General features: G+C 37.5%; 1 protein-coding gene across 1 annotated transcript in view; it reads right to left on the bottom strand.

The window, feature by feature from the left end:
- LOC146137372 (uncharacterized) overlaps positions 1-11,258 on the bottom strand; it is a 42,598-nt gene extending 31,340 nt beyond the window's left edge. Inside the window, exons 1-10 of the mRNA XM_083393891.1 lie at positions 11,090-11,258; positions 8,607-8,735; positions 7,919-8,065; positions 7,094-7,290; positions 5,352-5,623; positions 4,198-4,718; positions 3,422-3,535; positions 2,833-2,939; positions 1,608-1,845; positions 206-385 (exon numbers count right to left, since the gene is read on the bottom strand). Of these exons, the coding sequence (XP_083250017.1) occupies positions 206-385; positions 1,608-1,845; positions 2,833-2,939; positions 3,422-3,535; positions 4,198-4,718; positions 5,352-5,623; positions 7,094-7,290; positions 7,919-8,065; positions 8,607-8,735; positions 11,090-11,165 (1,981 nt within the window). The 5' untranslated portion in view covers positions 11,166-11,258. The remainder of the gene's footprint in view (positions 1-205; positions 386-1,607; positions 1,846-2,832; positions 2,940-3,421; positions 3,536-4,197; positions 4,719-5,351; positions 5,624-7,093; positions 7,291-7,918; positions 8,066-8,606; positions 8,736-11,089) is intronic.
- Positions 11,259-13,730: the final 2,472 nt, after the last annotated feature.

Raw genomic sequence — 13,730 nt, forward strand, 5'->3', positions numbered from 1 at the left:
TTATTAAACTAAACAGATGGCATTTAAGGTAACATTTACATTATTAAACATATTTATCCTACTTTTTATTGCGACTTGTTTCTGGAACTTTTAAATTTTACTTTCATTTTATGAAAACTATGTACAAAGTTCGCATGGGTTAATATGGACAATAAGCTTTCAAACACGGGTTAAACCCCGTATATCTTGGTAAAAGCAATCTTACATTGACATTCTTCAACCCCGTCGCCTTCCAACCCAACGTCGCACACACACTGCGAGATCTGTGAGCTCACGCGCAAGCAACTTGCGTTCAAGTGGCAAGTCGGGCAGTCGCAGTACGCAGATCCGCTAGATGTCGTCGTGCACACCGCGCAATCTTCGATCTGGTCGCACGCCAGGGGCGCTAAAGAGCAAATAAATCCGCGTTAATTTTATATTTATTGTACGACTTGTTTTCCCATTTTAAACGCGATTTCAGACATTTTTATGAAAAAGTAAATGCCCTTACAAAATTGCAGCTCGAAAAATATATTGCAAGGAAAAAAGACTAATTAGAAAACTAAACGTGAATGAGCACTTGATCATCCAAACAATGTTTACTATTTAGAACAAAAGCAACAGTCGACAATGTATGTTTGTCATCTCCTTTCAAATTCTGGGTTTACCGACAGTAGAGTCCTGTAAATTAGTGTATTACAAAAACAATTACGGGAGTAGGCAGTAGCTATAATAATTCTGAGAAAAAACACACAATCTAGCCTGCGGTGAGATTTTAACTCACTTGTATTATTACCAACTAAACTATATGGGCTCATTGGCTCTAAAAGTACAACAACAGTAGAGAGATTCGAACTAACGACCTCTGACTTTCTGGTCCAGTCGCTCTGTTAACCAGTTATCCAGAGCCTGATCGAAAAAATTCCGCGGTGAGAATTGAACCCACGACCTCGCTAATTCTACGATGTGTCTAATACAGTGATCTTCAACCTTTTTTGGTTTGGTGAACCCTTAAAGTTGTTGAGACGAACTCATGCACCCTGTTCACTTTAAAGGTGAACTGAGGTAAAAAGCGATATTATGCATATCAATGTCATCATCTTAACTAAACCGAGCGGAGCTACCAAAGTTTTACACACTCTCCGTGAGAGTTCGATTATGGCTGCAGGCTGCTTGCGAGTACCGTTGCATGTCTTAAAACAGCATTTTATACATCAGTTAAAACACAGATATTTTTTCTAATATTATGAATGTCAAATATTAATGGTTTATTAAAAGTTTGTAATGCACCCTTGTATACCTTTTCGTACTAATGCACCCCATGCATACTTTCTATATATAACAACACAAAATGACTTGAGATGTTTCGATTTTTGTTAAGACCAACTCAAGCTAAGTTTTACAGTTGCAAATCTACAATTTCTCGAGTCTAGAGATATAAAGCACAAAAAAACACGGAATATCCGCCCTGCTCGCAAGCTATCATTCATTTCTAACGGTCCACCCTTATTCACCCCTTTTGGTTGGTTCACCCCTGCAAACAAATTATTCACCCTGGGGTGAACCATTCACCTGATTAAGAAACACTGCTCTAATATACAAAGGAGAAAACCATGAAAAGCGCTTACCACTTGCGCTATTCACCACCAAAGTGAGCAGGGCATCGACGAACGACCGAAGAAATCCGACCAGCTGATCCGCACTACCAGGGGGCGCCCCGAAGTTGACTGTGACGTCAGCGCCAACCTCCGAGGTGGAAGCGTTTGATTGGACGGCGCGCTTCGAGCGGGTGGGCGTGGCAGGGTAGAATCGGTCAACCGTGACGCTGGCTGCTGGTTGGCCGGAAGCAGCAAAGGCATTCAGTATCTAAGGTAAAGGGGTTAATTATATTAAGCCAACTACTTCTAGGGATGTCCGATAATATCGGATCGGAGCCGATACCCGATGGCAAGTTGTAGTATCGATACTCGTCCGATAATATCGTATCGCGCCGATATTGGATACCAAGTGGTAGTATCGGTACACGTCCGATAATATCGTATCGCGCCGATATTGGATACCAAGTGGTAGTATCGGTACACGTCCGATAATATCGTATCGCGCCGATATTGGATACCAAGTGGTAGTATCGGTACACGTCCGATAATAGGGTGGGATCGGTGCCGATCCGATACTAAAGTATTTGTGCTTAACAACCATGTTTTTCGATCTAACGTCGAGTTTTCTACTTTGAAAGGTAAATTTCGAAGAAAAAAATGAAAAGTAAAAGATACATAGGCTTCTTAGTTGAAAAGCAAATTTCAGCCTTTGAAAATCATTACAGTTTGACCAATTTCGCTTATTTTACAATAGTAATGACGTCATTTGGTATCAGATCGGATCATTTTGACCTAAAATATTTTTTTCACAATATTTTGACCTGTAAAAAAAAAAAAAAAAAAAAAAAAAAATAAGACGCATGTTTTTTTTTAATTTTGTTGGGCAAACAGTTTAGTTGCAAGAATAATTGCAAAGAAATACCGAAATAAACGGTGGACGTATAACGTTAATTGTTAGCATTTAGTTTAAGTAATTTATCTCTTTTGAAAATCATTGTTGCAAAGATAGACCGATATTTTTAATAAAATTAATAGAAGTTTGGCATATTCTTTAATCAAGTACAACCCTAAATAATTAGGTGTTATTAAGCTTGACCAAAAGTTATGAAAGGAGTCCGTGCTTAAAACGGTTAGGGGACACAGATTTACACAAACAGTAAAAAGCTATGGCCCTGATAACCAGATGCCACTCTAGGTTCTTTTTATCAAAAAGTCCTATTGCGTTGAAAACATGTTTTTTTTAATGTAGACTTACGAAGTCCTCAATTCTTGCAGCCAATGCAATGGATTCAGGGCTGGTCATGTCTGCCAACTGGGCCGTGTACACATATCCTGTCACGGTGATTGAAATCACGAACGTAGCTGCACAAAGATGTACCGTTTAATGTACATACATCAAACAAATACTTTGGGCCACTTAAACAACACCAACTATTTAGTTATGTAAGCAAAATTATGGTCTCGTTGAAAACCAAATAAACACATAACTTCAATAAATTTATTTGTGGTTGAGATATTTCTCGGCGATATAATGGATAGAATGAGGTTTTTAACTGTCCATTTAACAATACTTTGTTTGTCATCTTTCATAAAAAGTTTTTCATTTTTCATCTTAAATTACAGCGATTGGCCGACCATATTATTTACAGTTGAATTTTATAATTCACACTTGTTTTCATTTATATTTGTATCCATTAAACTATATTTGCCACATTTGTTGATTCAACTCTTAATAAAAACAAAACAATCCCTTAAGTAACGTAAAACATTAAAACGTAACAGTCGTGCGTACGCCATCTTCCGGTAAGATGCAGTTGTTTACCAGCCACTAGATGCGCACTTACCACCGGAGCAGTTCTTGCCGGAGGTTCCTGACGGACATGAACAGTTGAAGTCGTTCACGAGGTCGCTGCAGGTTCCGTTGTTTTGGCAAGGAGAGCTGTCACACTCGTTCAGTTCTGCGACAGAAGGTTTCGATTTTGAATAAACAAGTATTTCTAAGGTCTTGACGCTAATAAGTGGAATTAAACGTGTTAGATTATTTTGTCCAAAAAGTGGACAAAATATTTTGTCTGTAAAAGTGCCTTCATAACAATGGACTTCTTGATATTATGAGCAAAAATAATTGAAATAATCAACAACTATGTTTTTTTTAATTACGGTTTCGCGTGCTTAGAAATGTCATGCTTCTAGAACCGAAGCATCTGAAAGCGTAAATTTTACAAGTTGGTATATAGGAAACACGTGCTAATGCAGTGGATCATTATTGTTGCCTTGTCAACAGACCACTTAAAAAAGAAAAAACAGCACAATTTCGTTCAGTCTTTAAATTTCTTGTTTAAACTTTGAATTTGGGGATTTCTTTTTAAATTTCGTGTTTTCTTTTTGATTTTGGCCTTTTACTCTCACATTTTACGTTTTTCTTTTTCCATTTGCGTTTCTCTCTGTTAACATTTTGCGTTTTTTTTTTCTTAAATTTTGCTATTTATACTTTCAATTTCGCGATTTAAACTTTTTCTTTTTGTGCAATGTTGCGTTTCATCATTTTGAATTTTGCCTCCTTCTTTCAACCTTATCACCTTAATTAAAAAAATCTAAAATAAAACACAAGCACACGTACCCGAGCAGACCGCTCCATCGCCAGTGAAGCCACGCGAGCAGGAGCAACTGAACGAGCCTGGCGTGTTCACGCACTCAGAGTCGAGAGCACAACCGTTGTCAGTCTTGTTCGCACATTCATCAATGTCACTGCAATCCAGTCCGTCTCCAGTGTAACCAGCATTACACAGGCAGCTGTAAGAGCCTTCCGTATTGGTACAAGCTGCTAAGCTATGGCAGATGGTACCGCCAGGCAACAGGCACTCGTTCAGGTCGGTACAGGTACCGGTGCCCTGGTCAGCAAAGCCGCTTCGACAGGCGCAAGTGTATCCTGCTGGTAAGTCGGTACAGTCGCTGTTCACGCCGCAGATTGTTGCGTTTACGACGCATTCGTTAACTGCAGTGCAGGATTCGCAGGAGCAGTTGTACGAGCCGGGTGTGTTAACGCATGTGGCGCTTTCCACGCATTTGTGTGCGCCCGTCGTGCATTCGTTGATGTCGACGCAGCCGCCAAAGTAGCTGAAGAAGTAGCCTGGCATACACCTGGGAAGACACACAGCAGATTCTGTCAAGGCTTGAATTGTGCTCTTAAAACGCATTCAAACTTGTAACGGAAAAGTACGAAGAAACGATATTTTAAAATAGCCGTGTTTGTCTAGTCTAGTTTAAAACTGAAACACTGATGCATGGTAAAAATAGACAGATTGCGCTATTCTTATTACACAGTGATAGCGTTTGTATGATTCTGTTAAAGCTAGAATCGTGATCTCAATGATTTCATACTACGAATTAAATGAAATTTAAAAAGTAAATATAAAAAAACGTAATAGTTAAATAACACTAACGACATAAGCGAAAAAAAGTTTCAGTTACACAGCCAATAAAAAAATTTACCAGCACGTTTTGGTCAGATTTAGAATAAATTGGGGGGGGGAGGGGGGGTGATTCATCTGTTCGGCAGAATTAGTTTATGAGATATCGCTATTTTTCATTTGAGCGTGTTTAAATATTTCAAACATTGGTTACATTGGTGTAGCGATTATGTTAATGGCTGTGCTTGTGCTTAAAACAAGCCTGGACTTTATTGTGATTTCCATTGTTTAAGCCTGCTTTAAATTGGCAAAAGTCAACAAAACAACTAAAAAAACATTACAACAAAAAGGAAAAAACACTTACACGCAAACGAAGCTTCCTTGGGTGTTAAAGCATTCCTGGCCCGGATTGAGACACAACGATGTGTCGGTCTCGCACTCATTCACATCCACGCAACCAAGACGACCGTCGCTGGTGTAGCCTTCTGCGCATGCGCAGGAGAAGGACCCCCCAGTGTTGACGCAGGTGGCCAGGGGGGCACAGGGGGCCGTGGAGGCCGAGCACTCGTCGATGTCGACGCACGACGTTCCATTGGCCCTGTAGCCCTCCGCACACTCACAAGTGTAGTTCCCCACCTACGGACACAAAGCATGACTATTAGGTCACTTTTTGTCCATAAAGAAGTAAGAAGCATTTTGTGGATGCTTAAATAAATCTTAAGGAAATAGTTTTGAGGTGGTAGATAAACATATAATGAATATCAAAGCCCATACAGAAGTAGGCAGCATTTTGTTAACCTTTCGAAGAAATCTTAAGACAATAGCTGAAGGTTGTTGTCAGACGTAGAATGAATATTAAAGCCCGTACAGAAGTAAATAGCATTTTGAACGTTTGAATAAATTTTATGATAATGGCTAAATGTTGTAGTTAGACGTAAAATGAATACCAAAGCCCATTCAGAAGTTGCTGGTAGCTTTTGAAACGTTTCGAAAAAATCTTAAGATAAAGGTTGAAGTTTATAATTAGACGTAGAATAAATAGCTTATAGTACATACAGAAGTAAGTTGCATTTTAAACGTTTTCGAATAAATCTTAAAATAATGGTTTGAGTTTGTAATTAGACGTAGAACCCAAGCACGTACAAAAGTAGTAGCATTTTAAACGTTTCGGAAACGTCCTTATGCAATGAGACCTAGTAGAAATGAGCAAATATCAAAATTTAATAATAATAGAAGCATAATATCTCAAGAGTATTTAAATGGCAATACACTAGAGCTTCAAACTTTAAGGATGTTAGAGTCAGCTTATATAGCTTCGATTAGTGCCTCGTGACTTATCAACGCACACAAATATACTTATACTTAAGCGACCTAATGTTTGTTCATAGAGTGAAATAGTTGAACTGCATCTTGTATTTACACGGATCACTTGTTCTAACCTTTTGCACAAATGTAAATTTAAATACAAACCTGTTTTTTAAATAAACCCTTCCAGTTTGTGAAAACGCTTAACTACAGTGCAAACGTTTATATTGCAGCTCAATTGAATCTCTGTTGACTTTAAAACCAAGTTTTTAGGAGAAGGCGCTTCGTAACAATTAAATGTTGGACTTTTACTTTTTTTCTTAGCTTACGTGCTTCGTTTAATTCCAACAACGACTTCATTCTTTTCAAAGAAAGGAAACATAATAAAAATATCAAAGCCCATACAGAAGTAGATATCATTTTTGAACGGTATCATTGAAAATGAATAAATGGATATTCGAAACGTTCAACTTGATACCTACTTCTGTATGGGCTTTGATATTCTATTACGTCTTACCACACCCTCCAACCATTATGCTGCAAAAGAAACATGTAAATTATGACACCACATGGTAATAAATAGCGAAATTTAAACCAATCTTAGCAACATAATGTTTGGATGTTGTAGTAAGACGTATAGTAAGAATATCAAACACCTTCCGTATGGGCTTTCATATTCTTGCTACGTTAAACCTTTCTGCTTTTTAACTTTAAACTATAACACAACTTTTTGCAAAACTATAACCCAAACAAACTTCTCAGCCAAGATTCACCACGTCATCACCACATGACGTCACCTACCGTGTTGACGCAGACTTGCGTGTCGCCGCACGGACTCGTCGCCGCCGCGCACTCGTCCACGTCATCGCATGACGTCACGCCGTCGCCCTGGTAACCGGGCAGGCAGCTGCAGTTGAAGGAACCTTGGGTGTTAAAGCACTGGCCGTTGCTGAGGGCGCTCAGACAGCCTGAGGTTCCGAGAGTGCATTCGTCTATGTCTAAAAGAAGAGTGAGAAAAATGAAGTAAATTCAAAAAAAAAATCCCTATATTAATTTAATATCGGATCGGCTCTGATACCGCCTTAATATCGGACGAGATACTAGCACTTGGCATCAGTTATCGGCTCCGATCTGATATTATTAGACATCCCTAATCCACATTGCAGGTAAAAAATTCAACAAACATTCAACACAAGTGGCATCATTAATTCCAGTAAAAGAAAAAACATCGATAACATTAATTTTAATTGGTTTCTCAACTTTCTGCTTTTACCTGTTAACATGCACAGCAAAGAAGCTTTTAACAGGCAAAAGTCCCCTTTCAAAAATGTTTGTTTCTATTAAGATACAACCTAATGTAGTAACAAGAGTTGAAAATGAGGGTTTTTTTCAGCAAACAAGTTTTAAGCTATGCAGGAAAAAAAACCATAAAAGTCTTATCTTAGTGACTTATTTTTCCATTTGCTTAATCATAAGACAAATGTAATTTTATCAAAAATGGTTGTGAATTAATAAAGGTAGTTTAGGTTCAGATTTAAATATAATTTCCAGGTTTTGCCAATTCGATAATTCCCATCTAATTTAAAAAATCGTAAATCTCTAATTTTCAGTTACACAATAGCTTACCTAGACAGATGCGACCAGGGAACACAGAGTCAGTGCTGTTGTCAGTGAAGCCAGAGTAGCATGTACAGTTGTGGCTTCCAACTGTGTTGTTGCATGCAGCGTTCACCGAGCAGTTGCCTCGGTCTACGAACGCACATTCGTCCAAATCTGTGCGTCACAAAACACCTTCATTATTAACTTGCAATCAACGCGGCGCTTTTTATTCCCGAGAAACAAGACAATCACTGATTGGACTAAAGTTGTAGATAATTTTTTTTACTGTTTTGGGCACTTTATGTGAGTGTCTTTTTAATATGCCCTGCTTTATTAATATTACTTAAAAATTAACATAACTATAGATTTTTCTACAAAAAATAGGCGCTTGTCAAGAATCCTACCATTTATTTTACATTAGCAAACCAAGTTGTAAAAGTTGTAATTGCAAGAAAGAAATAAATATGAGAGAATAAATATAATAATAATACTTGACCCTTTCCGAACCCAAACCTAAACTCGCACACTAACCCAAACAGTGTTAGAAAAAAACCCTCGGACGAAAATGTGGTAGCATTCTTAACCAGCGCTGAATCGACTTCAAATACACTTTCTTTCCCAATCAAAATAATGATTTACAGGTCTAGAAATTCTATAAACGCAGGTCACTGTTTCAACCAGTGACTGATTTAGTGCTGGTTGACGTTTAACTTACCATTGACTGTGATGGTTTCGTTCAAAATTACCGATAGGTTCTTGAGTGTTTCTTCCAGTAGAGTGAAGCATTCTTCGGACTCACAGTTCCCGACCACAATTTGCAGGCGGCTGGTGCCCTGGTCCAAAACTGAAAACACACAAAAACACTTTTGTTGACACAAAATGGTGACCGGTTTTATGTGTGTAAGTAACAATTTTGTAGTTTTAAAGATTTTGTGTTGCCTTGGTAATATGTAAACATATGTAAAGTTTTTAAATGAGTATTTAGTTGCATCATAGAATACCAATTACAATTAGTATTCTATAGTTATATCGTTTAGAACCATGGATTGATTGAAATGAGTTGCTTAAATATTTTTCGTATTTGTCTATAACAAAGCGTCTTTAACAGTTTTTTTTATCTTTTCCTTACAACAGCACTGGTCTTAAATAAGGGATGGGCCTAAAATTGCTAATTCTTTCTAGATTTGATTAAAACTATGTGTACAGTTGGTAGTCAAAAAAAACAACCTGTTATGCCATCTTTTATAAAGGCACGAACAGGTTACATTTTAAGCATTATCATTTGGTGATTCTTTCCAGCAACCAACCATTTTTCATCTGGTTATAAGCTTGACAAACGTTTGTACAGAAGGTTTAAAAAGTTATGGTTTTTTTAAGGATTTGTACGGTCCTTGTAAGCACATCAGAAATTAGTTAAAAACACGAAAAAGTCTTACAAATTAAAATATATTTAACATGGGAAAAACGTTTCCGGTTTGGGGTGATAAACTTTGTACAGCAATTGGTACTCAGCCAGTTAGGCTGGCTATTCGTCATACAACTAACATTTTACGTGATATCACATGCTTAGTAGGTCTATGATGTGACGTCACATTATCTACAAGCTTTCAAAACCATTTTATTTAGCAATGTGCCCATTGTTGGGTTCATCTTGATGGTAAATACAACGGTTAGGCAGCCTTATTGCGCAAACTTAGTGCCAAGGTGTGGCATGATTCGATTCATATTGCGCTCTATAGGCAAACAAGAACATTGGCAGTTCACTGACAATAGGCGTCAGCCTTAAGGGACAAATACAAGCCCGACTCAGCTGTATTCACACAGGAGGTAGCTTTTTACGGTCGGCCGACCAACTATGGTCGCTCATCCCCAAAAAGCAAACTAAGAGAACAAGAGAGACCTGGGTTAGGCTTCCTTTTGAGCGTGACTCGGCTGTATGGGAGCGTAACCAACAACGTCACATAACGAGAAAGGTTAGTATGCCGTTAAGCACCAAAACGGAAAATTCGCACCAAGGGTAGCTTCGTTTTGCCTTAAAATACCAGGTCATGTGATTGGCATGACGCAATTTAACGCTTACTTCGCGTATTTCTTCAATTAATGTATATACCCATCACGTATATTTTTCATAAAGCGGTACAATAATGAACATTTTTTTTGTTTAAACTATTTAAATTACAAATTATAACTTACAATTATTTTTTTGAACGTTTCGAATAATTCTTTAGGTGGAAATTATTCCAGACGTTGAAATGATACTTATTTCTGTATGGGCTTTAATATTTTTACTACGTCTAACTACAACCTCCAACCAACCATTATCTTAAGATTTATTCGAAATTCTACTTCCGTATGGGCTTTAACATTTATTCTACATCTAAGCCATTATGCTGAAATAAATATGTTTGGCTTAACCTCATAAAAGAACGCTTTCCGCTTAATTGGCTTGTTTTCAAGGTAAACGAAATAGTGACGAGGTCGGAAAAACGACACACGATAATAAAACTTTTACAGTTTCCCACCAAAATTCTGTTTCTCTTTGCAAAGGGCAAATTTAACGAACACAGACCAAGGAAATATAAAGGTTTAACGATCAAGATACAGGGAAACACAATGATATATTAAGCGGTGGAATCGCTGTAAAATCTTGTATCCTTAAGTAGGACTTATTGTAGCTCATAAACAAAAGTAGTTCTTAATGTAGGACGAAAACATTCCAAAAATCTAGAGATTCTAATATAGTAAAGAGAATCGCTTACTTTTAAAAGCGACCTACAGCGTATTTTCGACCTACAACACTTTTTTTTCTTATATGTCACGACAAATTGACTTTATTATATACTTACCTAGAAACGCGCAATACAATCTTTATTCGGTCCTAAACTAAACTTTGTGCATATACGTTCAACATATTATTGCATAACTGGTGGTTAACAGTCTTGAACGTTTTTAACTAAAATTGAGATACTTTTATAAAAGTCGAGGTCGTTTATTTAACATTCTTATCGTAATACTGGACATCCCAGCAACATAAACATTAAATAAAAGCGCGTTTCAAGAGTCCTTGAATATCGAGTGCTTATGAAACTAAACCACATTGACGGAAAAAAATATTTTAGTTGTATTCATCAAAGCAAACTTTATTAAGTCGAAAATATTTTACATCTGATAGACATTTTGCTTAAATAACATTCTTACCTGCTGATTGTCCATTTAAGTAGCCTATATAGGCCAGCAACAAAAAAGTTGCTAAAATCCTTGAATACGTCCCCATTCAAATATCATGCGCGTTTTGTCTTGCAAGTCTACTTCAATAAAATTAAATAAAACGCGATTTCTGAAAAAATTCGTACAGTTCGTTGCGGGGTCTTGAAATAGACTGGCGATACGTGAGTTTACCTGGCTAGGCTCCGCCTTTATTTTCGTTGTCCCGAGAAAAACGTAAGGGGCTTTGTGGAAAAGCGATCAAGCGAGACACAACGTCGTCCTAAACAATTGCCTAGATCGTCATTCATACCGGCCGTGGTCCCGTGACCAACACAGAAAGCGCGATAAGAGAACTTAAAATGCTCATGCACATTTAATAATTCTCATACACATTCAATAATGCTTGAATTACTTCTCAGTCACATTAGCTAAAGATGATACAAGCTCGTATCGAAATGTCTTAACTCAACCTTTTATATTTGATGCTTAAATTATTTCTCAGTAACAGTAACTGAATTCAAGCTTTGTAGAAATGTTTTTTTAAGATAATATGGATCTAGTCGACCTTTTTGCCTTTGCCATTCCTTATCAAGCTACATTACAGATCCGTGCATAGTGTACCCAAATATATACATTTAGGTAAACTTTTAAGATTCGGGTTTTTCCTATTAAAATCCCGCAATGCAACAACGCCATGCCCACATTTTACTTAGCATATACAAACATTGGGGTACGTTACGCCTATGAGATACATATAAAACAATCTTTTGTTTAAAATATTTGTCGTGATTTCTGAGCAATTTTCGAAATAGTACTATTTATTGAGAAAAAGTAAAATTAAAGCTACAAAAATTTCATTAGTCCCAGTAATATAAAACGAACGGCCAAGGGGACGACATATTTCGAGCACTGTAGGTAAGGAGAAAGCCATTTTTCCTTTTTTTGTGGTTTGGAATGCCTGTACAAGCTCAATCGCTCTAACTTAAACGCGTGAAATTGCGTGAATTTTTGCATTTTGTAGTGTACAGTGTTGTAATTACTTCAATGCACTTAAGTCACTGTTTTGCAATATTGACTTAAGTCGTTTTTTTGTAAAATGACCTGTCTTGACTTAAGTCTTTTAGACAAATGACTTGACTAGGACTTAAGTCATTCAAAAATGACTTGTTTACAACAGTGGTGGTATAAAACACTTAGTAATTGAAACATAGGCAAACGTTTAAAATAAGTTGAACACCCTTTGTATATTTATTTTACTGAAACGACTAACAAATTGGACGGAAATTAATCGTAATGCACAACGCGTGTTGCTATCGAATTCTTAAACGTTCTCGCTGTTTAGAAGTTTGTCTCGTGACTATGCATTTTTGATGCCATTGATTTAAAGTTCAATTATGCAGTAGGTCATGGGTTCTCAGCCCTTCATGGGCCGTGGCTCCCTCCAAGAACATTTAACAACTTGTTCACCCTGATCTCGCACAGAGAGTCACAAGTGAAGTCTACAAAGTTATAATAAAAAATAGGCTTGGGTTAAACTAGCAAATAATTCAAACAGTATATGCTTGTGGTCCCCCGAAGACTACCTCGTGGTCCCCAGGGGTCAAGGATTACCGTTCAACAACCCTGCAGTAGGCACTTTATATTTAAAACGAATATCATATGTAAAAGTGAAACTCGCCGAATATGTGCATGAATGATGCTATTTCGGCGAGTCTGCGATTGCTTTTCGGCGTACTAATGATACGGAAGCCGTAATCGTTGGTCAAAAAGCAGCTTCCGAGAGGCTAGATCACAGTTGTTAAACGCATATGTGTGTGTGTGTGTGTGTGTGTGTGTGTGTGTGTGTGTGTGTCTTTCAATGATAGGTAAAACGTTTATCCTAACAAAAAAAACATTTATCCTACTGACAAACGATAACGGCACCCGTATATAGCACACAACCTACCTTTGGAAAGGCGTTTTAAAAACAATCAGCCTGATTAGGATTATATTTTTAGTACAAGCAAGGTCAAGCTAAAAAACAACTAGCCTGTGATGAGGTTCGAACTTACGACCTTGGCGGTACCAGAAACGACAAAGTACCACCTTATTTTTTTTTTCAAGCCGAAGTGCAATGGCAAGGCCTCGCCTTGGGCCAACCGCCTACGTAATCACGATGGAATGACCCCCCGTCAAAATATTATTTATTTATGGTCGGTATTAAATAATAAAGACGCTAAATTATAACTTTAAATTCGCCTTGTTATAGGTAAACGACCTTTGGAACAACAGTTTTTGGTGTTATCTTGGCATTTACCAGTATAGTAATATCGTTGTCGCTATGCCTTTATAGTGTTTCAGCATCAGAACCAAACATTGTTTGGAACTAAACCTAACGCCAATATTAAATTTATACAGCTATCTACCTCCTCTAGTGGCGCGTCATATATACGAAAAAATAAACCGAAGGGAGAAGCGGATTGATGAAAGCAGGGAGTCGAACCGTTTTACTTTTCCGGTTCAGGTTCAGGGATTTTTTCGGAATCTTGTTCAGTTCCGGTTTCGGTTTAAAGTATTTTAAAAGTTCCGGTTCAGCTCCGGTTTGACTAAATTTATTTTCATAGCCGGTTTTTAAAGTTCCGGTTCGAAAGTT

Source organism: Ascidiella aspersa, chromosome 7 (genome assembly GCF_963924565.1).
Source record: "Ascidiella aspersa chromosome 7, kaAscAspe10.2, whole genome shotgun sequence".
Taxonomy (NCBI): domain Eukaryota; kingdom Metazoa; phylum Chordata; class Ascidiacea; order Phlebobranchia; family Ascidiidae; genus Ascidiella; species Ascidiella aspersa.